Source organism: Diabrotica undecimpunctata, chromosome 7 (assembly GCF_040954645.1).
Source record: "Diabrotica undecimpunctata isolate CICGRU chromosome 7, icDiaUnde3, whole genome shotgun sequence".
Lineage (NCBI taxonomy): Eukaryota > Metazoa > Arthropoda > Insecta > Coleoptera > Chrysomelidae > Diabrotica > Diabrotica undecimpunctata.
In genome coordinates, this window is record NC_092809.1 from 12,209,006 (window position 1) to 12,235,554 (window position 26,549).

Consider the following 26,549-nt stretch of genomic DNA (forward strand, 5'->3'; position numbering starts at 1 on the left):
AAGAAGACCAATTCAGATTCAGAAGAAACTGCGAACTCCAGCGTACAAGATTCATCAGAGAAACGAAGATCAGATTCAACAGAAAACAGGAATGACCATCATAGATACCGAAAAAGCATACGACACGGTCTGGAAGAAAGCTCTTTCTTATCTATAAGACGAACAGAGTTAGATTGACACATTATTTAGATAATATTTGTGACACATATTTAACTAATAGAACATTTCAAGTTTCAGCTGACCAAAAAATGTCCAGGATGCAAGAAATCTAATCTAAGTGATACCTCAGGGCAGTATTTTATCGCCCATCTTATACAATATATTTGTTTTAGATTTATCAACAGATGCAAGAACAAGTACAGCTCTGACAACGAAATATATGCAACAGGACAAGATGACAGGAGGATCCAGATACTAGAAAATCACTTGAGAATTATTGCAGATTTGACGGAAAAATGGAAAATCAACATCAACTCCGAAAAGACGCAGTTCATCATCTTCACAAAGCAGAATAATCCACCAGTAGTCGAACTTACAATGAGAGGAATCATCATCCAAACAGAAGCATGAGTCAAATACTTAATTTCGTAATCAAAAAGTTTAATCTTTCGCATATTTTGTTTATTACATAAAATTTCTATTACAAATTTATCAAAAGCAGTTCTAGATAGCTGTATCAAAGAGTGTCTTGGGAAAATCGTTACTTCTCTGGTCTATGAGAGGATAAAAAGAATTGGAAAAATGGTCGAACAAAAAACTTAAAAATCGAATAAAAAATAGACAATTTAGAAGAAAAATGAATAAACATCTCAACATAATGCTATTTTACACACTACACACTTTTTTAGGAACGACAAGCCTAAAATTTTACTGATGACCTTTTCTTAAAATCTATTTGATGTCACTTAACCTTTTCTCGTATAAAACAAAGTGAAAGCTTTAGATTTTGCATGAAATAAGCGGTTTCTTACCAACAAGTAGATATTTTCTATAATTGAAAATGCTGTTTGTTAAAAAATTTAATATTCATGAACGAGATAAAGATCGATTCACGTCGAAGACTTATTACACTAACTAGAGAGAGATATTTATGCTCAAAAGTACACGAACACTTTCGTAAACAGACTTTTTATGCTCAACGGCAAAAACAGTCAACATTAGAATGGAGAGATGTATGAAATGTACGATACGGTAATGTTCAATGTATAGAAATAAATTATAGCATGATCAATAGCAAAAAAGGATCTTAAATCTATTTTGGACTATCTTGTATTTCTTTGATCTGTAAAAACACTATAAGAGATCCATAGGATTCATAGGATTACATAGCTCCATACGATTTTTTATTCTAAAAATATTTTTTTAATACTAAAAAACTGATCTGATCAAATTTATTAAGAGTATATGGAAAAATTGTTTATAAATAACAATTTAATACTGTTCATAAATGATATTTATTTAATATAATTATATTTTAAATAAATAAAGAAAGAGCAAGTTTAGCAAAGTAGAACCCGAGTTTTTTCGGAGGGCTCTATCTTGAAACTGTTGTGATTTTTTGAAGAGCGCGGCTGGCACTTTATTCGACTAGCCCCACTCGTTTTACTCTAGTCTCAACGAAAGGTACTCTTTGTTTACAACACTCCCGTTAAAACAATCGATTTTTTGTTCTAAAAATAATTTTTTTAGTACTAAAAAACTGATTTGTTCAACATGTGTTCATGGATTACTTAAAATTTGTAAAAATTTAGACACTTTATTAATAATTTGGGAGATTATCAACACGGTCTACGCCTGGAGGACGATACAAGAACCAAATAGATTATATTCTTGTCACTAAACGATGGAGGAGCCCAATAATCAACGTGAAGACAAAACCAGCTGCAGACTGTGGTTCCGACCACAAAATGTTACAAGCAAAATTTCGCATTAAGTTACACAGTAAAACAATCACATATAAACGACAAAAATTGATCCCAAAACACCCGGAGAAGTTTATAGAAGCATTAGCAGATGCTGACCTACCAGTGACTACCAGAGACCCTAACAAAACTTGGGAATACAAAAAGGAATGGATCACTGAAGCCATCAACAATACTAATCCTAAAGACAAAACAACTCGGAAAAAGCTCTCAGTCTTGTAGAAAACTTAGAAAGGGCACATAAAATTCAAAACAAAAAGAAATAGAGATGTGCACCATAAACACAATTATAAAACACTTGTACAGAAGGGACAAAAAAAATAATTATATTAAAAACATGTATATAACTAGAGGATAGTGCAGACCGCCAAGAATCTAGAGAACTTTTCTCAAAAGTCAAGTATCTAGCGAGAGAATTCAAACCGCAGACACAGGTCATCAAAGATAATAGTGGAAATAACATGGAATAACAGCTGAAACACTCAAAGAAATGAGAGAATTAGACGGAAGTAATGCTTAGAATTTGCAATGAGATCTGGAATACCGGAAAGTGGCCAAATGACTGGGGTAAACTCACGTTTATTCCCATATATAAAAAAGGTTCATCGAAAGATTGCAGTAATTACCGTACAGTAGCATTGATATCACACGCGAGCAAAATATTTCTAACAATCATCAATGAAAAATTCGTCCCAGGTAGAGGAACAAGAGAACATATTATTAATATTCGTCAAATTAACGAAAAATCCCGAGAGTTTAACATAGAAACACATTTATGCTTTGTTGACTATTCCAAGGCCTTCGATACCGAAAAATGAGATAAAATGTGGCATATACGTAGAGAAATAAGTACGCCAGAACATCTAATCTATTTATTACAAAAACTGTATCTAAATAATACTGCAAGAGTTAATGTGGTTTCGAAAAACTTCAAATTAAAATGTGGAGTTCGACAGGGATTCATAATATCCCCTATTCTATTGAATATATATATATATATATATATATATATATATATATATATATATATATATATAGTGAACATATTATGCATCAAGTTTTTGAGGAATGGCAAGGTGGACCAAGGATAGGAGGAAGAAAAATCAAACACCTACGTTATGCTAATGCCACTGTTATATTGGCGTCATCACCAGAAGAAATGGAACAAATTATGTATAAGTTCGGCACGGTAAGTAATGAATAAGGTTTGAAAATAAATATGAAAAAAACCAAAGTGATGGTCATCGATAGCATCAGAAACAACCAAGCAGAAATAGACTAACAGTGGAGGATGCGAAGAAGAGATCCGTCGACGCATCTCAATGGCCAGATCAGCAACAGACAAACTCACAAAAATTTGGAAGAACACTGACATCACAAAAAACACAAAATTACGCCTTGTTCGAGCATTGATATTTCCTATCGCCACCTTTGCTTCAGAAACTCGGACAATAAAAAAAGCCGATTCAAATCGTATAATGGTATTTGAAATGTGGAAAAACACCTTTGAATGTTACGCATACCTTGGACCACCCATCCCACAAATAACTCAATTCTAGCAGAACTTAACATAAAAACTAGACTCATCACAATTATCCCAAAATATACTGAGATATTTTGGACATATAACTAGAAGAAGAGAAGGGAGGAGAGAATGATAGTTGAAGGTAACATACGGGTAAAAGATCCAGAGGAAGAACTCCATGTTCATGAACGATGGTCGGACCAAATAAAGGACATGACTAGTTACTCATTCTTCGAAACAACAAAACAACACACACAGGAGAGAGATAATTGGACAGAAATAGTCAAACAAATTACATGACCCATGGAATTTTCCTTTTAGATAGTGACATAAAACAAAACAAAATTAGCCAAATCAATCATTTCTAAAACTTTTCACAATAAATAAAAAAATTGGCGTTAATACATCATTGTTGTTGTGCTTTTTTTTAATAATACAGGGAGTTGAACTTGTTACGATTTTCATAGAAAAGTGGCTATAACTTTGTAAATACCCTGTATAACATCATAAAACTTTATATTTTTGAGATGGGAAAGTGAAGAAAATTTCAAATATAAAATAAAATACAGGGTGTGCCCACTCTGCCACTATGTTATTGGACAATCTGTAATATTCTAATTTTGTAATATGAAAGGTGCCTACATTTTCTGTTATTAAGTTTTATTGCTATCTATTATTGTAGCGGATCCACACTAATCAATCACCCTGTATATCACCCAGAGATTATTCGTAAGGTTACAGAACCTTTGCAAGTAACAAGATATTCTGATTTAACAAAAATAACTCACTGTCTACAGATAGAAATGGGAAAAATACCGAGTTAACAGCAGTTTAAATTATTAAATAAGACTTAAATTTGAATATAAACAACAAGCAATATATTAAAAAATTCCACTGCTCATTATTTTCGGGGTTTTTGATCCGTGTTTACAATCTACGAAAGAGAAACACGATCACTAAACTAATGAATAGGAAATTTTGCAAAAATTAAGGAATATTTACAAAAAAATATGATATGAATTTAAATAATATACTTTGCTTTTTAACAAATGAGATGATATTAAATTAGAATTATTTTTATGAAAATACCTCTTTAAGACTTTCACTACTTTCGTTCTTCTCTTCCTTAACATGATTCTGCTCCTGCTTGGTACCGGTCCCCCCTTCCTTACCATCGGCTTTTTCTTCAATTTTCTTTTCCGTTTTCGCGGATAAATTTTTATTATTAGCCCTGTCATTACAATTATAATTCTTCTGGATAGGCTCAGTTGTCATTCGCTTGAACGTTTGGTTTGTAATAACATTGGATTTCACTTCTTATCGTGTTACTGCTGTTAATGAAACTAATAAACTATGTATATAAACGTGGAGGTTTTTCAAAACTGGTTTATTTATTAACTATAATTAAATAATGATTTTCGATCAAATATGGCTGCTGCATTATTTGACCTAAGTCGATTAAGCTAATCTATATAAAGATCGGGCTATGTAAAGGTTGAAAAACTTTCTATTTTATAGTTTTGTTATATTTTCTATTAGTATTGTGAACTTTATTTTATACTTTAGGTGGTTGTTGATACTGATACTATAAGAGTATTAAAGGTTAGAAAAGAATCAAACAATATCCCTGTTAAGAATCTTCAACCCCTGAACTTCGGGCAATTTTATTTTTACCATTAAAATATTTAATTTGTTCCTTATATTGTGGGATGGGCCCCACAGTCGTATATTATAGGCATTTTGTTTGTAGGAATTCACAATATGGCCGAATGGTATTGACAACACAAGCTGAAGGTGAATAGATTGTACACTGAAACGTCGTACAATATACGCAATATTACAAGGGAATACAGCGTCAACACAGTTATCCACGTTATGTCCGAGTGAAAAGTATTATCTTCTCTCTTCATCATCATCATCAGTAGGTCGACAACCCTTTCTGGGTCCTGGCTTGTTCTAGGATTTTCCGCCATTCTGTTCTGTTCCTTGCTTTGTTTTTCCAGTTGGTAATCTTAAGTGTTTTCAGATCTTGTTCCACTTGTTCCATGTATCTAAGTTTGGGTCTTCCCTTTGACCTTCTTCCTACTGGTGTTTGTCTCATAATATGTTTTGGTGTTTCAGTCTCCAACATTCGTTCAACATGGCCCATCCAGCGCAGACGTCCGATCTTTATGGATGTTATGATCGCGGGTTCGTTGTATGCTGTGTACAGTTCAAAGTTATATCTTCTGCGCCATATGTCATTTTCCTTTACCCCCTTACATATGAGTCTAAGGATTTTTCGTTCAAATGTGCCTAATAGGTTTTCATCGCTTTTCGATAGTGTCCATGTCTCTGATCCATATAGAAGGACCGGTTTTATCAGGGTCTTGTATATTTTGCATTTGGTGTTTCTTGTGATGTTGTTAGATCTTAGATGTTTAATTAGTCCATTATATGTTTTATTAGCGATATGTATTCTTCTCTTAACTTCTTCACTGACATTGTTATCTGCGGTAACTAGTGAACCTAGATATGTAAAATTTTTCACGCTTTCGATGTTATAGTCTCCTATTGTCAGATTCTGTAGGTTTCTTTGGCCTGTCGATTTACTGACCTTCATGTATTTGGTTTTTATTTCATTAATGTTTAGGCCACTGTTTTGTGCAGCTCTTTCTATCGCATTAAATTATCGACGGGTTGGTATCTTCTCCCTTATCTAATCTAATTATCGACGGGTTGGTAGCTACACGCAGCATCACAGTAATTTAGTCACAGAAGGGGCTTCAAATGTAGGGCTTAATATATACTCTTAGAAGTTCAACATAACTCTCTGCCTGGTGGTTATGAGCGCGAGGACTGGGTGGATTGAGTATGCGATGTAAATCGAAATTGATGGGAAAATAATAATGCAAGAAGCAAGGTTTAGATATCTGGGAATAGATATAACTAGTTACGGAGATGTTGAAGAAGAAGTACGACAACAAAGTCTAAAAGCAAGTAAAGCGGCGAGACAAGACACAAAAATAAGAACCTATAAAGCAGCAATTAGACCTATGTTAACATACACGGCGGAGACAAGACTTGACACATCTAAAACGAGACGACTACTAGACACAACAGAGATGAAAATACTTCGGCGAATATTAGGGAAAAGTCTGTTGGATAGGGAGAGAAGCGAAAACATAGAAGAGCACATAATACATAAGACATAAATGGATGGGTGACAAAACGGAAACAGGAGCAGAACGAACACATTAGCAGAATGGCAGAGGATAGGATAGTACGAATAGCACGAGATAAGTCACTAAATGGACGAAGAAGTATTGGCAGACCAAAAAGATGGTTGCGATAATTTAAACAATTTAGGAATCTAATATTGAAGAAGAAACAGGCTCTAAAGCCTACATACAAGAAGGAAGAAGAAGTCCAACATTAAATTTTCCAAAATGGAAAATTAGAGGAATTAGGTCCTCTAAACTTAAATGATACAGATATAAATTTGGTGAGTGAGGTAAAGGACGTTAGGGTAATATTAGACTTGAGGCTTCCTTGGAATCGACTCATCTTCGTGTTAGCCAGAAACACCCATAGATGGAGTTGAGAGCGAATCATGTTGTAGATTTAACAGAAGTCGATTGGGCTCCTAGATCGTTGTGCACCACGACCTATAAGATCATATACAATTTGTTGTAGAGTTAGCAGTCAATGGTTTTGGCCTAGAAATTTAGAAAAACTCTTATGACGTTTTGGCTAGCTTTCGAATTTATTGAATTCTTCTTCAGGTCATCTAAGAAAATGATTATATTAGTAAGTAGATTTACTTATATCAAATTAATGACTCATGAACTTACTTGTGGCAAGATTTGGTTTAAAGCTGTAACTTCTACATGTTTTATTAGATTTCATTTTTTATTATACAATTTCTGCATCATTTTTGTTGCAGTTGAGCCCCAAAGTACTCATATTTTTGTAAATATTTTTAGGTGATTATTGTTTACCCCTGCATATGCTTTCTTAATAGATATTCTGGTTATGTTGTGTCAGAGGAAACTGATAGATGTTCACATGCACATGCAGAGATAACCTAAACAGATTTACAAAAATAGAAGTACTTTGGAGCTCAACTGTGACGACTTCGGTCTTCTTAAGCTCCAGGAGCATTTTTACGTAACGATATTTTTGCTTTTGCCTTTGGCCTGTAATAATTTCTTTCAGAGTAGACAGTTTCAGTGACATAAAGTTGATGTGACATTGTTGGTTTTACGAGAGTACGTTTTGCCAAGGTGAAAAAACTTGATATTTAATGAAGCAATATGAAAAAAGCATAAAGTTCGGAAAGCATCGGAAAGAAAATACATGAAAATGCAACCGAATGTGTTTTTAATTGTTAAGCGAGTTAATTCATAAATTGTAATTTGAAAATAATTTATATCCATTTAACCCTCGATATTTTCAGTAACCTTGACGTAAAAGGCTCAATTTATTTATTTACCAAAAGGAAATGTAAAAGACAAAGAGTTGTAAGTACAGCCAGACGAATTCATTAAAAGAGGGCGTTTCTGTCGTTACTGAAAAATTTAACCCAGAGCTATTGTCCTACGACACCTCCTACGTTCGTCTCTGTAAAAGTACAACAGACACACTCATTCATACGTTATAAAAAAGACTTACGTCAAATTATCTACCTGGTAAGGAGCACACGATATGGCAACACCGCACCGATTACCAGCTGGCCAACATTTTAACGAATAAGTTGCTTGGAAGGTAGTAGAAAAGTATGTATTGGTCTTATTATTAAATTTTCAACTGTTCAGGTTTTCAGAAGTATCATACACAGTCACCACTCATCGATTTTATTAATAGAATACTTTATTTTTAGAATGTTTTTACATACGTAATTTGGTGTAGTCGTGGTGTATTTGTAAACCCGTGAATTGATAACTATATCGCTCATATTCGATAGAATTAACCTAGTCTTTGAACGATAACAACATTCAAATTTTACTACAAACAAATGATAAGCTCAAAATCAAAATGGATGTTAAAGAAACCACATCAATAACATGATGGGATATGTTTTGACATGAGTAACACTCCCCTTTCGCGTAGAATCATATTAATTTATTTAAAACAGAAGTAAAGTTTACTGTTGAATCCTAGAATATTTATTATTATCGATATGTTAGCAAAAAGCACAAGAATTTAAATGTAATCAATTTAAAACAGCTGCTTGACTAGGCGGGATCTGTAGAAATTCAGACCATAATGGACATTTTCCATAGGAAGCTATTTTTTTACTGGAATCCCTTCAGGATGTGCCCAATATCGATAATCACGATATGCGCCAGTCGCAAACCCTGTGCTAAATTTTTTATTTAACAAAATCTGAAAACAATTGAAAATTTCTCATTTTTTTGCTCCTATTTTCGTTTATAATTCGGAAAATATTGATCCTAGAGAAAAAATTATACAAAGTTAAAAGTTTCGTTATTCAATTTTACACAATATTTCGTTAGCTAGAAAATGAAAATTTAATGTTTATTGTTGAAAAAATAGCAATAATTGGAAAAAAAGTACAAAAAAATGAAGTTAATCCTTTAAATGTTTTCGACTTCTAAACTTGACTTACAAGCTCCATATTCCGCCTAGAAAAACTTTTTAATATGTTTAAAACGTGTGCTAAATTTTGTTAAGATCGGTCGGATAGGTTTTGCATAATAATTTTGCAATCCAGCCTACTGGAAAAAATCGCAAATTTTCAAATTTATAGCAGGCCCTAAATAAAGCTCTCATATAGTTGCAAATTTTTTTACATATAAAGAAAGGCTCAAACTTTCAAACGCTTTTTGTAAAATTCAAATCGGTTTACTAGGAGAGCCTAGAAATTTTTTTAAAGTCTTAAACATTTTTTAGGCTTATAAACAAACTGAATATTTACATTGCAATTGTAAAAAACTTTGTATAAAAACATGCAGTTGTATCAAACATGGTCTCAAATATGGATATGGAGTCGATGGATTCCTTAGATTTTCTAGAGGCACAAGATAAAGCTACAGATGAAGGAGAAGAAACATTAAATTTACAGATCGAGGATGAAGATATTGAAATGGAAAATGAAGGTTTTGAGGAAGAAATAAGGCCTGAAGATTCTTGTCCTTCCAAAAAAAGAAAAAGACTTCATACAATTGTTTATTGCAAATTTCCCAATTTGCAATTAAAAATGGTATTTGAAAATATGATACTTGAAATCCTTGTCGTCCGAGACATTGATTAAAGAAAAAGAGCAAAATTGGTTAACAAGAAGCCGAGATAATGCAATTTTTAGCGCGCGCTATGATTTTGAACTCGTCGATTCACATTTCGAGTGAATGTCCCCCACCACCACCTCTCATGCATTCTGAGCGACATTTTACGCGAAAACGGTTTTTTATTTGTCTTTTTATGGATGTTGCCATGAAGCTCATTAAGTAAAACTTTTCATATAAAAAGTACTTGACAAGACGAGGGTATTTGTTTAAAAACGAGCCCTCTATCACTTATGGCTACACGGCAAATGTATGCCAACTTTGACCTTCAATATCTCGGCAACCAGTAAGCCGAATGTACTCGTATCTTTTTTTAAAGAAGCGTCTTTTAATGTTCTTTAAGTGTATAAATTTTGAAATTGATATGTTTAAAGCTCGTAAAGTTATTCAATTTGTTTATAAGCCTAATATATATAAAAAATGTTTAAAACTTTAAAAATATTTCTATGCTCTCCTAGAGAACCGATTTGAATTTTACAAAAAGCGTTTGAAAGTTTGAGCCTTCCTTTATGTGTAAAAAAATTTGCAACTATCTGAGGGCCTTATTTAGGGCCTACTAAAAATTTGAAAATTTGCGATTTTTTTTTCAGTAGGCTGGGTTGCAAAATTATTATGCAAAACCTATCCGACCGATCTTAACAAAATTTAGCACACGTTTTAAACATATTAAAAGGTTTTTCTAGGCGGAATATAGAGCTTGTAAGTCAAGTTTAGAAAGACGAAAACATTTAAAGGATTAACTTCATTTTTTTGTACTTTTTTTTTCAATTATTGCTATTTTTCAACAATAAACATTAAATTTTCAATTTCTAGCTAACGAAATATTGTGTAAAATTGAATAATGAAACTCTTAACTTCTTATAATTTTGTCTCTAGGGTCGATATTTTCTGAATTATAAACGAAAATAGGAGCAAAAAAATGAGAAATTTTCAATTGTTTTCAGATTTTGTTAAATAAAAAATTTAGCACAGGGTTTGCGACTGGCGCATATCGTGATTATCGATATTGGGTACATCCTGAAGGGACTCCAGCAAAAAAATAGCTTCCTATGGAAAATGTCCAATCCAAAACAGATCCCGCCTAGACTATAATGCTATTAGCTTTTCTTAATTATACATGGTCAACGTTTTTGAATGTTCATATCTTGGGCTATACAAATTTTTTTGAAGTGGAAGAGGGACTAAATCCTCAAATTTTATAATCGTTTCTATTGACCAGATACTAACATGATCAGAGACAAGAAGTATATGCACCTTATGACTTTAATTCATAATGGATTGTTGTCTATCTTCTTACTTTCAAAAGCTTCCAAATGTTTTTTTTTTGTGTTTTCTGTCATACACCATGCTGGTATCCTTGATATTGTAGGTAATGGATCTTTGATTTCCGGTGTATGTTTTTTTGAGAGAAATAAGTTAGTTAGCGGGAAATGCCCTTATTATTTTATGAATTTATGTTTCTTCTGATTATAATCCGACTAAAGATGTTAAATCTTATTCCTATAATCACAAAAATGTCCTAAATCTGTTATAAACCACTAAAAGCGTAATACGATCAACAAGAAATAGAAATAAATTGATCATGTAAACATTTATTATTAATAAATAACAACAGGGGAATTGAAATATCAAAAAATTAGAAAGTATAAAATGTTAGACAAATAAGTTATGCAGAATCTGTACAGGAAAACCTAACGGTCAAATATATTGCACGTAGCCCCATAATGACGAAGCTGTGGAATTTTTGGTGATTATTACTTCCTGTTTATAGGAAAAATACTGGAAACAATAAATGTTTTATTAAGTAATTGTAATTATATCGACAGCACACCCATAATACTAAGATAATAGCTCCAAAGATCTATATTAATTACATTATTAATATAATGTTGATTTGCAACAGAGAAACTATAAAAAAAGATTGAAATGTCAAATTTTTCGAAAATGTTTATTCATGCCACTAGCATTTTGTAGTCTTTATACAAGATATCAACAACCACGTGCTTACAATAATTATCTTATCAAATTATTTTGAAAATAGTTCTTTTTGAGAGGAAGAAGAGTTTTTTTTTTTTATTTTTAGACTATATTTTAACTCTTGAAATTCCTCAAAAACAACTTCAAAATGTTGCCGTCTTCATACGTCATAATTAGCTTATGGCGGTTTTTAACTACTCTAAACCACCATTATATTATTTACAAGTCCCTGGCGATTTTTATCATACTGCCATTATACTAGTTTTCTGCTCTTCTTGTTACTTTAATCAATTCTTTTATTTCACATATCCTTATTACTATATTCATTTTGCATTAAGTCATTAAATATCTGTTTCAGTTGATCCAATATATTCGGTGTGTTTTGTATATACTTCATGTACAGGACCGCCATTTCCCTGTAAAATAATGATCAGTACAAAAGCTTTGTATCCAACGAAAGCCAGAGTACCTTAGAACAGACTGCTTAGACATGTGCTCTACTTTATATACACAGTTGATCTCCCGACAGACCACACTCCGTAGATATATGTATAAGTATAAAAATATTAAGGAAGACATAAGAAAATACAATGAGAAAGACTTGGAAGAAAATGAAATCGAAATTTGGAAAAACTATAAGAAAACAGAAAAAGCATTAATCATTTGTAAGAAGCAAATCCTTGATCTAACAAACGAAAACACCAGATTTACAGACAGAAATGAAATAATACAACTCGTGACTAAATTCTACAGCGAACTATTATACAAAATCCCTGAAACACTTGAAGAAGCAATCAGTAACCAAGAAGATGTACTAGAAAGTCCTTCCGAAAGAAGTAAAATCGACAATTACAAAAATGAAAAGCAGCTGGAATAGAAGGCATAACAGTGGAACTACCTAAATAAGCTGGCAAAAAAACCTAGAAAATCTTAGCAGACATATTTATGAACTGCCTAAGATCAAGATGCATACCAGACCACTGGAATACAGCAAATATAATTCTCATTCATAAGAAAGGTAGCAAAGAGGATATCCAAAAATTACACGCCAATAAGCCTACTACCAACCATATACAAGATATTCACAAATATCATCAACCGGTTAACAAATGCATTAGATGCTGCAAAGCCAAGAGAGCAAGCTGGCTTCAGAAGTGGATTCAGTACCCGGGATCATATTCATAAACTTCGAGAACTAATGAGTAGAGCTAAAGAATACAAAATACCGCTAGCATTAACCTTAATCGATTTCGAGGTTTTCGATTCTATATATACCAAGGCAGTAATAGAAACTTTGACCAATCAAGGCATTGACAAACTGTACACAGAGACTTTGGCAAATATATACAGACAAGCAAGGTAAGGTAAAAATTTATGAAAATACTCCAGAATTTCCCACTACCAGAGGCCTGTGACAAGTAGACACAATATCTCCAAAGCTCTTCACTGCAACTCTAGAAAATATTACTCCATTGATTTAGAATACCTCAGCCATCTAAGATTTGCAGACGACGATCGTTTTGGTAAGCGACCTAAACAGCTAGCAGTAAAGTTGGCCTAAAAATGAACAATTAATACATAAATCTTGGCTCTTACTCCCAGAAATCAACAGAAGAATGAAACTGGCTTGGGCATCTTTTGGTAAAAATGCAGTTATATTCAAATTCAGAATTAATCAAATCTACCTGAAGAGAAAGCAATGGAACGATGCATGCTTGATATGATAAGACAGAAAACCAAGGCTACTGATGTAATCCACAGAATTAAATCTTTAAAATGGTAGTAGGCGGGACATTTAGAGAGAAGAACTGACAATAGATGGTCCACTAGAAACAGAAAAAGAAATATTAGACAATGGTTGGCAGAAATTAAGAACTTATGTAAAGGAGGCTGCACTGTTCTTGTCTATGCTAAGCGAAACTGGATCTGCAATTAAGATAAAATTTTGTACTACACTTTTGTATTCCACACTGTTATAAGGAGTTAAAGCGTGGACGCTAAAAGTTGTCAGTTTGAACAGACTTGAATCGTTTGAAAGTTGGATTATATGAATGTCACGAATAGTTTGGCCTTCCTACACCACCAACTTGGAAGTCCTCTAGGTGCAGCACGTGCCTAAGCCATTCCGCCACTATCTAAAGTGACCTGCCAACCTGATTTGTAACTTGATTTTCAATTATGTATTATTATATTAGTAAGTTTAACAAAAAAAGTTAGAAAATCTAAAACTAGTTTGATACCTTAGAGCCTTACACACTTGGGAACAAGAAGAAAGATTGGAAGATGTCGTTCATATTAGAAAACTTGCAGACGTTGTTAGCCAATTTTTTAAAACAGTCTGAATGGTAATATAATTATGATGAATCATGGTGACCGATATTGAGAATTTTGATAATGTCAAAATGACAGCTTCTTGTTTATAATTATTTCTTGTATTTAAATTATTTTGGTACCCTGAGTTTTTGGACACAGTAAGTTGAGACTCTTTCCACTGCGCTACCAAGACAGTCGCAATTAATTTATGGTTAAATGATAAACAAAAAACATGAAAGGGACGCGAAATTGAAGAAAGCTTTAGACCATTTGCAATAGTGACAGGTGACATCATCAATATATATTTATTATTCAAAGAGAATTTTTGTAACATGTACCCATACCCTAGTGTTTGATTTCGTGGGGTAAGTACATCATAAAAGCTTACAACCAGAATAATATACTCAAGCTCCCGTTAAATTGACATAATATAATATGCTAATTCTCACATGGACGAAATACGATGAACTAAAATATTTAGAATAAATTCGTGTAAATTTAATGATGGCGCATGTGCAATAATTAGTCGGACCGAGTATATTGACTACCCTATGTGAATTGGTTTAATTTAAAATAAGATTACGCATTTACTAATGTTTGGTATGTAATGGTCTTTCGCTGTTAAGTTAATTTTGTCGAAAAACTAATATTTCTGACAATTACGAGAAGTTCAACGAAGATACTCGAAACGAACACAAGATCTGTTTGGTTTGTACATAGGCTTAAAGAATTAGTATTGTCAACAAGTTCAGACGTACCTAACCACAACTTTTTGAAAGTTGTGAGTTGTTTTAAAATGATATAATAACAGTTAAACCTTACCAATAAACAGAAGACGGCCATTTCAGTGAGATCACCGCACAATTAATGCACATTTGACACAAATCCGTTCGGAATCATCATGAACATGAACGATCGGCGACAAAAACGAAAATATTTTCTCTCGGCAAAATCAGAATGAACGAATGGCGACCATCTCCGAAGACCGACATTTAGAAGAGAGATAATTTTCTGACGGATTAAATCAATGCAATGCTCAGCCTACTACCTAATAGCTAGAATAAGTCGGGTCCGAGAGAGGGACGACATTTTTAGAACGGCTAATAATGCTACTCCATCGCTGCCGAGAGCAAGAGTTTTGTGTTATGTGTTTTCTTGTGTTGTGTGTATAATGTATACTCGACGACCATTGAGTTCAGGTACACAAGACACATAATAGAATGCTAAATAATGTAGGTTATCGACCCTAACGTTGGGTATATTCTACGTACACTTTGCTCGGCTTGGCGAAACAATTTTTTTTGAAAGTCGTGAAATCTCTTCTCGTTGATGCTATGGCTTTGCCACGGTGAGGTTATGGTATATACTATAGATGGTATGCCGATGAATAATTTCGAGAACATTTGCAACACTTCACCGCCCGCCCCGCTTATAGCTATACTTCCAATGCAATGTAATAAAATACACATTCTTACGTTCGTTAACTCGATACAAGATACAAGCAGACATTACAGTAGAGGAAACGACATAATTTATTAGCCGAAGTAACACTAAAAACATCCAAGTTACAGGCAATGAGTCTATTGATTTCGTAAAGGAAAAAATCAGTATTTATCACATGAAATATATTTTTTAAAATGTTTGTGAGTAATTCATTTTGAAATTACATTGATACACTTAAATCAATGTTGGCTGAATCTTTTTTGGTATTTTGTCGATTATTGTACTAACTTGGACGGTAATGCATAACAATGGCTATAAAAAATTTAACAAAACTTCAATATGCGTTTTTTGTCTATAAGATAAAAAGTTATATTTCTTTAATGGTAGTTGATTTTCGATGTCTATCTGGATTTTTATTTAATTTTACAATAATCAAGCTGGCAAAAGCCAAAGAGACGTAGCTGAGGTCCTCCACTCGAACATAAGTGTCATTAATGAAGAAAATGCGAAAAAAATGTATGCAGAACACAAATTTAGTACGAGGGTGGATTGATATAAAACTAGCCTTTGATAGAAAAAACAAGTTTTTGGAATTAAATCGATTTATTTCTCAACATAGTCCCCTTTTAGCTGGATACACTTAGTAAGACGATGTTCCAATTTTTTTATTCCATCCGAATAGTACTTTTGATCGAGCTCTTCAAAATAGGCCGAAGTTTCAGCGACGACTTCATCATTTGTTGCGAAACGGCGTCCTCCGAGCCATTTTTTTAGGTTTGGAAATAGGAAAAAATCGCTGGCGGCAAGATCTGGGGAATACGGTGGGTGTTCAACCAATTCATAGCCCAATTCGTGCAATTTTGACATCGAATCGATCCAATAATGCTGCGTAGTACTCACCATTGATTGTTTTTCCTTTTTGCAAGTAGTCGATGTGGATGATGCCCTTCGTATCCCAAAAAACAGTCGCTTTGCCGGCCGAATGTGCACTCTTTGCCTTCTTCGGCGGCCCTTCTCCGCGTTTGCGCCACTGTTTCGACTGTTCTTTGGTTTCCGGTGTGTAATAATGCACCCAGGTTTCATCAACGTTGATAAATCGGCCAAAAAAATCGTTCGGATCGCGCCATAGCATCGCCAAAAGCGTCTCCGAAGTGGTCTTACATTTTTGCATTTGATCGATTGTCAGCAAACGCGGCACCCATCGCGCGGATAGCTTTTTCATGTCCAAATGATGGTGAATGATGTTGTGTACGCGTTCGTAGGAAATGTTTAGGACCTCTAATAACTCGCGGAGCTTAATTCGACGATCTGCCATAATCATGTCATGGACTTTGTTGATCATTTCCGGCGTGGTGACTTCATTTGGCCTCCCGGGACGCTCATCATCAAAAACACTCGTACGACCACGAACAAATTCAGCTTTCCAAAATTTTACTGTTGCTAACGAAGGTGCAACCTCACCATAAACTTCGTTCAGGTCGGCTTTGATTTGCACATTCGTTTTACCCTTTTTGTGGAGGAACTTAATCACCGAACAATACTCGACTTTTCCATTTCTGCGAAAACACAAAATTTGCTTGCTTTTGACGGCTGTAAAAACCAAACTTATTGTTTTTAAAACTTAAAATTTTGACAGACGTCATGTCATGAATGGCAAATGTCAACACCGAAACCAATTCGGTATCAAGTAGCGCCATCTATCAAAGGCTAGTTTAATATCAATATATCCTCTTATTTATGGAGATTGTAAATAATATAAGAATAAACTATTCAACTCCTAACTTGTTTTTTATTTTTTTATAGTTTATAAAAGATTTAAATGTCTTATTTTGAAAAATATTTTCGGGTCGCCGGTGACCCCACCTTGTGAAAATCGTTCCACCAATCTCACCTTGTGGTACTAGGGTTAATACTAATAATAGTTTTTTTATTGACTTTACAAGGCCAGTCATGTAATAGTGAAAGTATCTCTTATTATGTTGCTAAACTTTATTTGCAACTGGCAGCTCATTACAAATGCTAAACTTCAAATAGAGGTTAAGAGTTAGCGCCAAGGTCATAAACCATTGCCGCAAGAAGAGGTATTCAAAGATAATGAGGTAGTGGATGGCATGGAAAAAAATTTGGTAACATCGAATCATAAAGAAAACTTAATAGTTCCCAGCTATTACCTTCCAAAATTGCACCAACAGTTAAGAAGAAAATGGAAAACACTTTGGCTCAAGTTTGTATAAACCACGAAGAATCCGTTCACTTACTTTGCTTATGGGAAATCCTATTCTCGCTACAAACGGTCTCAACTCCCGTATATAGAAATGAATGATTTTTAAGTCAGGTTATCTAGTGCGATGCAGTCCTTCACGGCCTCTACACTCTGGGAGCCGTCCAGCCCGAACTCTGCCCCAGCTTCCGGTTCACCCAAGACTGATTTGCTGTTTCAAAAAATTTTCATTTTTAATGTTAGAATAGATACTATAAAGAAAGTCCAAATCCAGACATGAATGGATTGATACCACAGGATTCTTCAACCAAACAGCCGAAGATCTTTGGAGAGCATACCAAATAAGAACCGGGGAACCGTTTGTTTTTACCGACGAGATGCCAAGGAACTGAATTTGTAAAAAACGGTCGAACAGACAACGAGGCAGCGTCTAGAAGAAGGCGGCGGTGTTTCTCTCCTGGAGCGCTTCTTCGTCGATTTTCTTTTTTCGAAATATATGAGTGTATTGGTGTAATTTTGTTGTATTTTTTAGATTTGGGGGTTATTAGGGTTACGATATGGCGGTTAGTTCAACAGTTAAATAGAATCCGGACATAGAAACCAACTAAGTATTACTTTTGTTTCTGCTGTGTTTCTATCCCCTACGTTATTACTGGTCTTAAAAATGATTTATATATATGTACTTTTACATCTAATCTCATATCCTTATTCTTCCTGATAACAATACTTAGACATCCTGATACAACATGTTGATATAATTTCAAATTATATTATTTCAGTTACATCAGATTTGAAACCTATTCAGTGGCCCAATATTGTTCATTATCATCATTCTGGCTTTACAACTCTGCGTGAGTCCTAACTCCTTAAAGAATTTCTCTCCAGTCGTCCCTATCTATCGCATTTCCCCGTCAAATACGTATCCCCATATTTCTCATATGTTCATCCATGTTATCAAAGAACCTTGTGCTGGGTCTTCCTCTTCTTCTCTGACCAATGGGTCTATCAAGGAGCATTTTTCTAGCTGCGTCATTCTGTTCAGAGGTCCTATCTTAATATATTTTACAATCTGGTTCTTGGTATATTCCATAAAGTTCGAAGTTGTATTATCTTCTCTACCCTCCATTGTCATTTACCGCTTCATAAATTCGCCTTAGTACTTTTTTTTTGAAAACAATAAAAAGAAACCGATCCAGTATTGTTTGTCTACTAAAAATGTCTTGAAGGCCCCTAGACGAGAAGCAAAAATGGATTCGTATGTTCCTTACCTTATTTTCTTCTATTAATTATGCGGTAATTTTGTATTAGGGGATAGGATTATGTATTTGTTTGATTGGAGAATCTATTGCGACTGGCTAATGTTTACGCCATTTAAAAAAATAATTTCTCATCTAATCTCATATCCTCATTCTTCCTGATAACAATACTTAGACATTCTGATGTATAAGCTGCTGCTATAATTCTAAATTACACTATTTCAGTTACACCATATTTGAAACATATTCATTTAAGGAAAATTGAAGCTTCCATATGGAAACTATGGTTCTTAAGTTAATTTACGATATTGTTAAAATTTTGTTTTATAGAGACGTCACGAACTAATGTTCACGGAATCGTGGAATATATTTTTGAAAGTTGATGTTCGTGATAAAAGTTAAGTCGTAATTTTATTATTATCCAATTTTGATAATAACATCGAAAAATGCACGGATTGCCAAATTAAGAATACAATTCAGAAATATACAAAATAATTATAAACTTATTATGATTTTAGCTGAGATTTCTGAATGAATTGAAGAACGAAGAATACATTACTGACGATACGGGGATACTTTATACATTGGACAAAATATCTTTCTCTTTTCCTTCTAACAGTGACTAGTGTACACACTAAAAGTATGGAATATGGTTAGAGGTGGGCTAAATATCACTACCCTGTGATTTAACAGCTGTTATTAGAAAATAACAATCACGACCTGTGAAGAACAACAAAAATATACTGTGACTGTGATTTCGGTCGCCGAAAATCGGTTTGATCGCCAAAACGTGATATTTTACGTCTCAGTCGCAGAGTTGTGAAATGAGAGACATGTAACAGGATAATAAGGAACGATACAGAGGTAGTTGGCGGTATTGTGAACTCTTTTTCTAATGAGGAATGCAAAGGCAAAGATAATATATTGTTTTTAGAGGAATATGAACATCCCTAGTTTAGTGTAATGTTAGGATGTAAACAAGTATTTAAAGAACATGACAAGTGTATTTAGAGTTTCAGTTTATTGAAATTGTGTAACTCGTCGGATTTGTGTCGATATTCAATAATTTTTATTCTCATAAATGTTAAAAATGCCACCAGCGCCAAATAACAAAAGGAAAATTAGTAGGTTATGGAACTTTTTTATAGAAGTGGATGATAATTATGTATCATGCAATATTTGTAAGGCAAAGTTGTCCTATGAAACGAGCAGATCTAATTTAAAAAAGCACATGCAAGTAAAACATCTGACCATATCGGATATGTCGAAATAATAACATGTGTAGAATTTTATGAAGGTCCATAATGGAAACCCTTTTTATTCAGAGTTCAACATACGACTATTTCGTTGCTCTGTTAAATCACAATCACAGGTAAAAATTACAATGAATAAAAAATCACGATCACAGTTATACCTGTGATTGCAGAAACATAGTTTAGCCCACGACTAAATATAGTACAAGTGCAATGAAAAAAATTTTTTTTTTTTTTTTCGAAACCACTTTCCACTGTAAACTATCTCAATGATTTTCAGAGGAGGGATGTCTGTCTCTGATAACTATCAGAGCCTCCATAGCTGCTGTTGGTATGCATATCAGAGTCCTAGTAATTCTTATGTAAGTAAGTCTGTGCACCTTTGCTTAGTTTGAGGATGGCACTTTTTTGCTGCACCTTTGGCCTCCATACCAGTGCTTGGCATATTTTCCATGAGTGCGTCTGGCTAACATTAAATCGAGGAATTCACCTTCTGATTTGAAGTCCCATTTAGTAGGATACTAGTTGGATTGTCGACTTCGCTAGTGCTCCAACTTTAGTCCTAGTCTGTTTTCACTGTGGTGTACATGGCTCAGCCAAAAAATGTATCGAGTAAAGTCTACACAAAATATAATTAGGAGGAAAAAAGTGGCAGCACCATCGAGCTTGTTGTTAGCCTTACCATTTGAAAAAAAGGAAAAACTGTTGGATGAAGAAATTATTTGTTGATCGTGTGAACTATTGTGACACGAAGTTGCTCAATGTCATTGATAAGGATGATTACAGAAACTACCGCAGAATGCTATGTTGGCAGTGTTTTCGTACTATAACGCATATAGAGCGCTACTAGTATCCCACAAACAAGAGACTATTTCTGGAAATATCAATAAATTCAAAAATTCCTTCATTAATCATTACAGAAATTGTACAGTAGGTACTCAAGGTCAAGAGTTGACTGAGGAAAGAGGATCTGACATCCGACTCCTAAATTCACGCTCCCGCTCCGTCGCCAGTTGAATTCTTCGAATCTTCCCTCTAAATGTTCAGACTCGAACAACTAGATTTCCCATAATCCAACAAGCCCATTCACGGGCCGATATCGGATCCAACTTCGGAGGGTGGACCACAAGTCGGACTACATATCGGAACCTTTAAGGGAGACAAAGCTCTCTTGGTTATTATTTGTATCTGTTGATTCCAAGTATGCCTATTTAGATTTGTACCATTCAGTTTTAAAGGACCTAATCCCTCTATATTTCACCTGATAAATTCTGTAGTCCATTCTGTAACTACAGTCAGAGTCTGTTGCATTATGTCTCTGGTTGTACGATTAAATCTGCCGTTGACTACAATGACCAGATGATCCATATATTCTAGGATATGATGTCTGTTGTTGCTGAGTCTAGCCATCAAGTCAAGAGAGGAGATAAGCTCCTCTTTCAGAGAGCCTCTAGTTACATGTGAATACCTCAGTAACGTTGATTATCTGAGGGTTCTTAGGGACAATTGTATGGAGCTCTCACCAGTATCTTTTTGTCCCTTTTTTTCCTTGAATTCAGTCAGTGTATTGTATTGTATTCGTCTTACTTCCGTCCTTTGATTTGCAAGGCTGTTACTCCACCAGGGCGATTTTGTGTTGGAATTCTCACTATCACCCGACAATTGTCTTCGAACCCCGACATGACAACCTCTTGAAATTCGGCAGTCTAGCAGCTAGATCCAGAAACACTGTTATATCAAATACCTCTTTTCCAGTTTCCTTCCTTTTCGAATTGACATGAATTAAATAAGCATGGTATGAATAAACATGCAATAATAAACATGGATCAAATAAATATAGAACCTAACAGCACGGCCGTTTTTTTTTTTATTTATATAACCTGACAATAATCCTGTTCTGTATATTTTGATAGACGATCGTGTATAATAATTTTACTTCGTTTAGTACAAACAACACCTTTTAAAGCACTGAACAATACACCAAATAGATGAAGTAGGCGTGATATTAAATTCCTTAATTAACTTTTATAAAAAGTCAATATCTAATTATAGAACGAGCTATCGACAATCGTATATATTATACAGGAAAAGTTGGCTGGGACAATGTCTACTTCCTGTATTGATTTTTCAATTTCACACGGTTATATATTTTAAATCTTGGCTGCAGTTTAAATCTCTTGTCTAAGCACCATATTGATTGTCTTTTTGCAACCACTCCCGAAAAGTTACACTAAGAAAAATATTTGTAACTTAAAAAGGGCGAAAATAATAACATATTACACACGTCATTTTGAAACATATTTTTTTGCATAAATATTGGTATAACGAGTTTCAACTTGGTTGCACGTCGGTTTTTGATAGGCCACGCCTCTGTACCTCATAAAATGGCTACCACGAAGGACAACGTGACAAAAATTCACGATCTCGTATTGGCATACCGTGTATAAAATTTGGGCAAGAGAAAGCTGTCCGTGCGATAGGTGCCGCATTTGCGCACACCGGACAACAAGCACAATCGCGAGACCACTTCAGAGCAGTGTTTGACTATATTGAAGGGTAATCCGAAGGGGCGAATTGATGAAATGAAAGGTGATGACCACCATTTTCTGGGATTCACAAGGGGTGATCTACCTTGACTACCTAGAGAAGGACAAAAGGGTCATAGATCCCTACAACGTCGAACTATTAGGCCGATTCTACGCCGAATTGCAGAAAAAACGACCCCATTTGACGAAGAAAAAAGTGCCCTCCACCATGACAACGCACCGGCTCATACCTCTGCCTTTGCTATGGCGAAATTGGTCGAATTGGGCTACGACCTGTTGTCCCATCCACCGTATTCTCCAGATTTGACCCCATGCGACTTCTTTTTCTTTCGCCACGAAAGCGTACTTTGCAGACCTCGAGAAAACGTATTTTTCAGATGGGTTAAAGAAGTTGTAGCATCGCCAAATTTTCGTTTTTATTTTGTAGGCTAAGTACTTATCAGATCGCCCTAGTATGCTTGTGAACCCAACATGTTTTGCACATCGCAACCAGACTTTTTTGATGCTCAACCAGTAGCAGATCCCGATTTTTTTCTTTCAGCTATTTCCCACCTGCTTGTGAACGTGAGTCAGCAATGGCAAGATTGAGAGAGTGTACACTACAATGTAGTAAGACAAGAGGACATTCTTGACGATTATATACGCTTGGACACCGTGCAGATACCCACTCATAGCTGCGGTCCCACCGTAACCTTGACCAACCACATGAACATTCAAGTAAATGCTTTTTCAGAGCTGTAATTATGAAAATTGCAAGACCAATGACAGGAAAAACCAAATAACACTTATTAATATTTTTGAAAGAAAGATATTGGGATCCATCTGCGACAATGGTATGTGGAGAATGACAACCAACGAGTTACAAACAACGCTCTATAGCAAATTATGCAAAAATACAAAGATTGCGCTAAGCAGGTCAGTTACATTATAAGAATGAATAATAAAACAGTAATAACTAGTAGAACGTTTAGTGGGAATGTCAGCCAGTAAGACGATCAAGGAAGAGGTGAATAAATGAAGTGGAAAACCGATGCTCAAGAGACAATGGTATGATCTGGTGGATAACTGGAGGACAGCAGTCAATGAAAGGGATGCTTGAAAGCGGATGCTGGGGAGAGACAGATCCCGACTTTGGCTGTAGTGCCACTGGAGAGAAAGAGAGAAAGAGCGGAAGAGAGAGAACCGGATCATATCGCAAGTGCTGCTAGACTTGCTTCATACGCGCAATGTCAGTCGGCTGCATACCTCAACAGTGCTCGAAAATTTCTATCATTCATTATGAAGTAATTGTCAAGACTGATGTAATGTGGATCCGTCCTGAATCAGTTTTACTTTCCTGTTGCTCTTTCTTTCAAAAGACAGAAGAAAGCCTTTCAATTTTATGAATGTTAATAACTTAACTTTTCAGGGGGGGGGGCGGGTTTGAACTCCCATAACTGATCCTATAATTGATATGTTTCGAATTTTCCTAAAACTCGAAAAGGTTTCTGTGAATTTTTTCTAAATGTTTTTTTTTAATAATTTTTTTGGCAAATGGCAAATTGTTGTTACATAAAAGTCGTATTTTTTACGTATAGAAAAAGTAAATGGGATTTCAGACTTACTTTAAAAAATTAATAAACGTTAAATAGGTGAGACTGGGAAATTTTTTAAGGGGACTATTATAGAAATTTTATTATCTACCTATACATCGTTTGTTATACCATCCACATTTAAACATAAGCTTGTTCTATTTTAGGACTTATAATGAGATTCTAAAAGCCATAACAAATAGGAACATCAAGTTTAATACAGATATTCAAAAATTCTAACACAAAACTACGAAAACGAAATAAAGTAATCTAGAAATCAAAAAATAAACAATGTGTCGCCAGGTTAATGGGAAGATGGATAACCGACATATAACGATACTATAAAGAAAATAGTAAAGAAAAGAATATACAGAATAAGAAAAGAAAACATTACTATATAATATGGACAAAGAAAAACAGAGTTCGTATCGTATACATTGACAGATCTTACAAATTTTGTTTATCTTTAATTCGTGCCGATCATTGACAACATTATTATTAGTCATTTCATCTCAATTTTGTCGTATGTATCTAATTTAAGAAATGCTTTGTAAAATTTAAAACGTGTTAGAATAAGAAAAACAAGTTTGTTAATAGTCTTCTCAGTTAATGGCATCTTTACAAGAGAGCAATTATCTCAGTGTATCGATTGTCTTTTTGCAACCACTCCCGATATGCTATGCCCTTCCGGAATGGAAGAAACTTCTCAAAGGAGAGAGAAGAGGGTCGGGGGGTTGGTAGCAATATCGATTATTCCAGATGTGTCAGATTGGTCACCCCCGACCCCTCAGACACCTCTTCTCGACTTCAACGATGCTGCTACGACCTTTTCTCTAAGTACACTCACATTTCTAGTTGCACATATATACATTCAATGTTCACATGTAGAATTCCAGAGAGGAGATGCAGAGAGAAAAGTCGGTTTTGACGCGGTCTGTACCATACCGAGTTGTTGGGAGGCCTTATACTTGCTTGAATATATTATTCCACAGACTGCCAAGGAAGTATAGTACAAGAGCCGGCGAAAATAGAATAACTGAATGCCTTGTGACGTTTTTGCAATTAAGTGATTTTATTTTTTTTTACTGATTTTTTATCGATAAAAAATGTTTTAAAAATCATATTACAAGAAGGTTGCCATAAAAAAAACTATAAAAAAATATTGAAGAGGCGCCCTTTTATAATAAAATAAATATCATAATACTCACAAGATTTGCGCAAACCTGTTTTGAAGAGCTATAACGGTTTTACTAAAGATGTTATAGATGATATAGAGCTACATAGAGCATAACTAGAGTTCAAAACAAGTCATTGTTGATCCACTCTGTCCACTCAGTACCCAAACCATTCCGAAAAATATATCTCAAAATCAACTGTATCGTGGGATCTAGGAAAATAAACAACCAAATATGAATGTCAACGCCAGAATTATGTGAAAGTTTTGTTTAGTTTATTTAATTAAATTATTAAATATTAAGTGCGGATATCTTAATTGAAAGTAGTAGATTTTGTTGTTTTGTTGCCATGGTCCTTCAAAGAAGCCCTCCGGTGGTTCTGTGCACACGCTTTATTGAGAGAGCAGGATACATACGGATATCGAACAAAATCACAAAAGGAAAACGATTCCAAAGAATCTTGCTTCTGGCTTCTTGTTTCCTCAGTCTTACCGTGCATCTACCGCTAGAGACCTGTTAAATCATGTGAGAATGGCAAATAACGGAACCAATTAAGATTTAAAAAAAAATGTAATAGAGCCTCGTCTAATGTTGATCAGAAAAGAACGATTTGCAAGAATTTAAGCCAATTGCCAAGTTCGGCATTGAAGACCTGTGCTTTTTGAAGCTTTTTGGAGTGATGTGACGGTTGTATTTGTGTATATAGACGTCTGAGTGGGCAATTACGGCAACTATGGCCATTAAGCGGATTCAGGATTGAACGAATCAGAAGATGGGATTGCTGTAAATGGCCTACTTATATATAAACAATATTAGATATGCAGACGATACAGTGTTGCTGGCAGATGGTGTGCAGGGGCTCCAAAGGATGATGGATAACGTTGTAGAAACATGTAACAAATACGGCCTAAAACTAAATTGCAAGAAGACAAAAATAATGATCATTAGTAAGAGCAACTTATCTTTAAGTATCAATATACGCATAAGAATTCTTAGATGTTACATCTTGAGTGTCCTCCTCTATGGAGTAGAAAACTGGAGCATTACAAAAGATGCCATA

At 34.5% G+C, this 26,549-nt stretch overlaps 1 protein-coding gene across 20 annotated transcripts in view; it reads right to left on the reverse strand.

Moving 5' to 3' along the window:
• The window catches only part of Tlk (Tousled-like kinase), a 475,437-nt gene that overhangs the window by 85,054 nt on the left and 363,834 nt on the right, over positions 1 to 26,549 (reverse strand). The window contains exon 1 of one of the 20 annotated variants that reach the window (XM_072536719.1): positions 14,847 to 15,012. The exons of 18 other annotated variants lie outside the window; for them this stretch is intronic. In XM_072536719.1, coding sequence (XP_072392820.1) covers positions 14,847 to 14,867 — 21 coding nt within the window. In that variant the 5' untranslated portion in view covers positions 14,868 to 15,012. Of the gene's footprint in view, positions 1 to 4,536; positions 4,788 to 14,846; positions 15,013 to 26,549 lie in introns of those variants that run through there. One more of the 20 variants, XM_072536707.1, reaches the window with a different exon arrangement.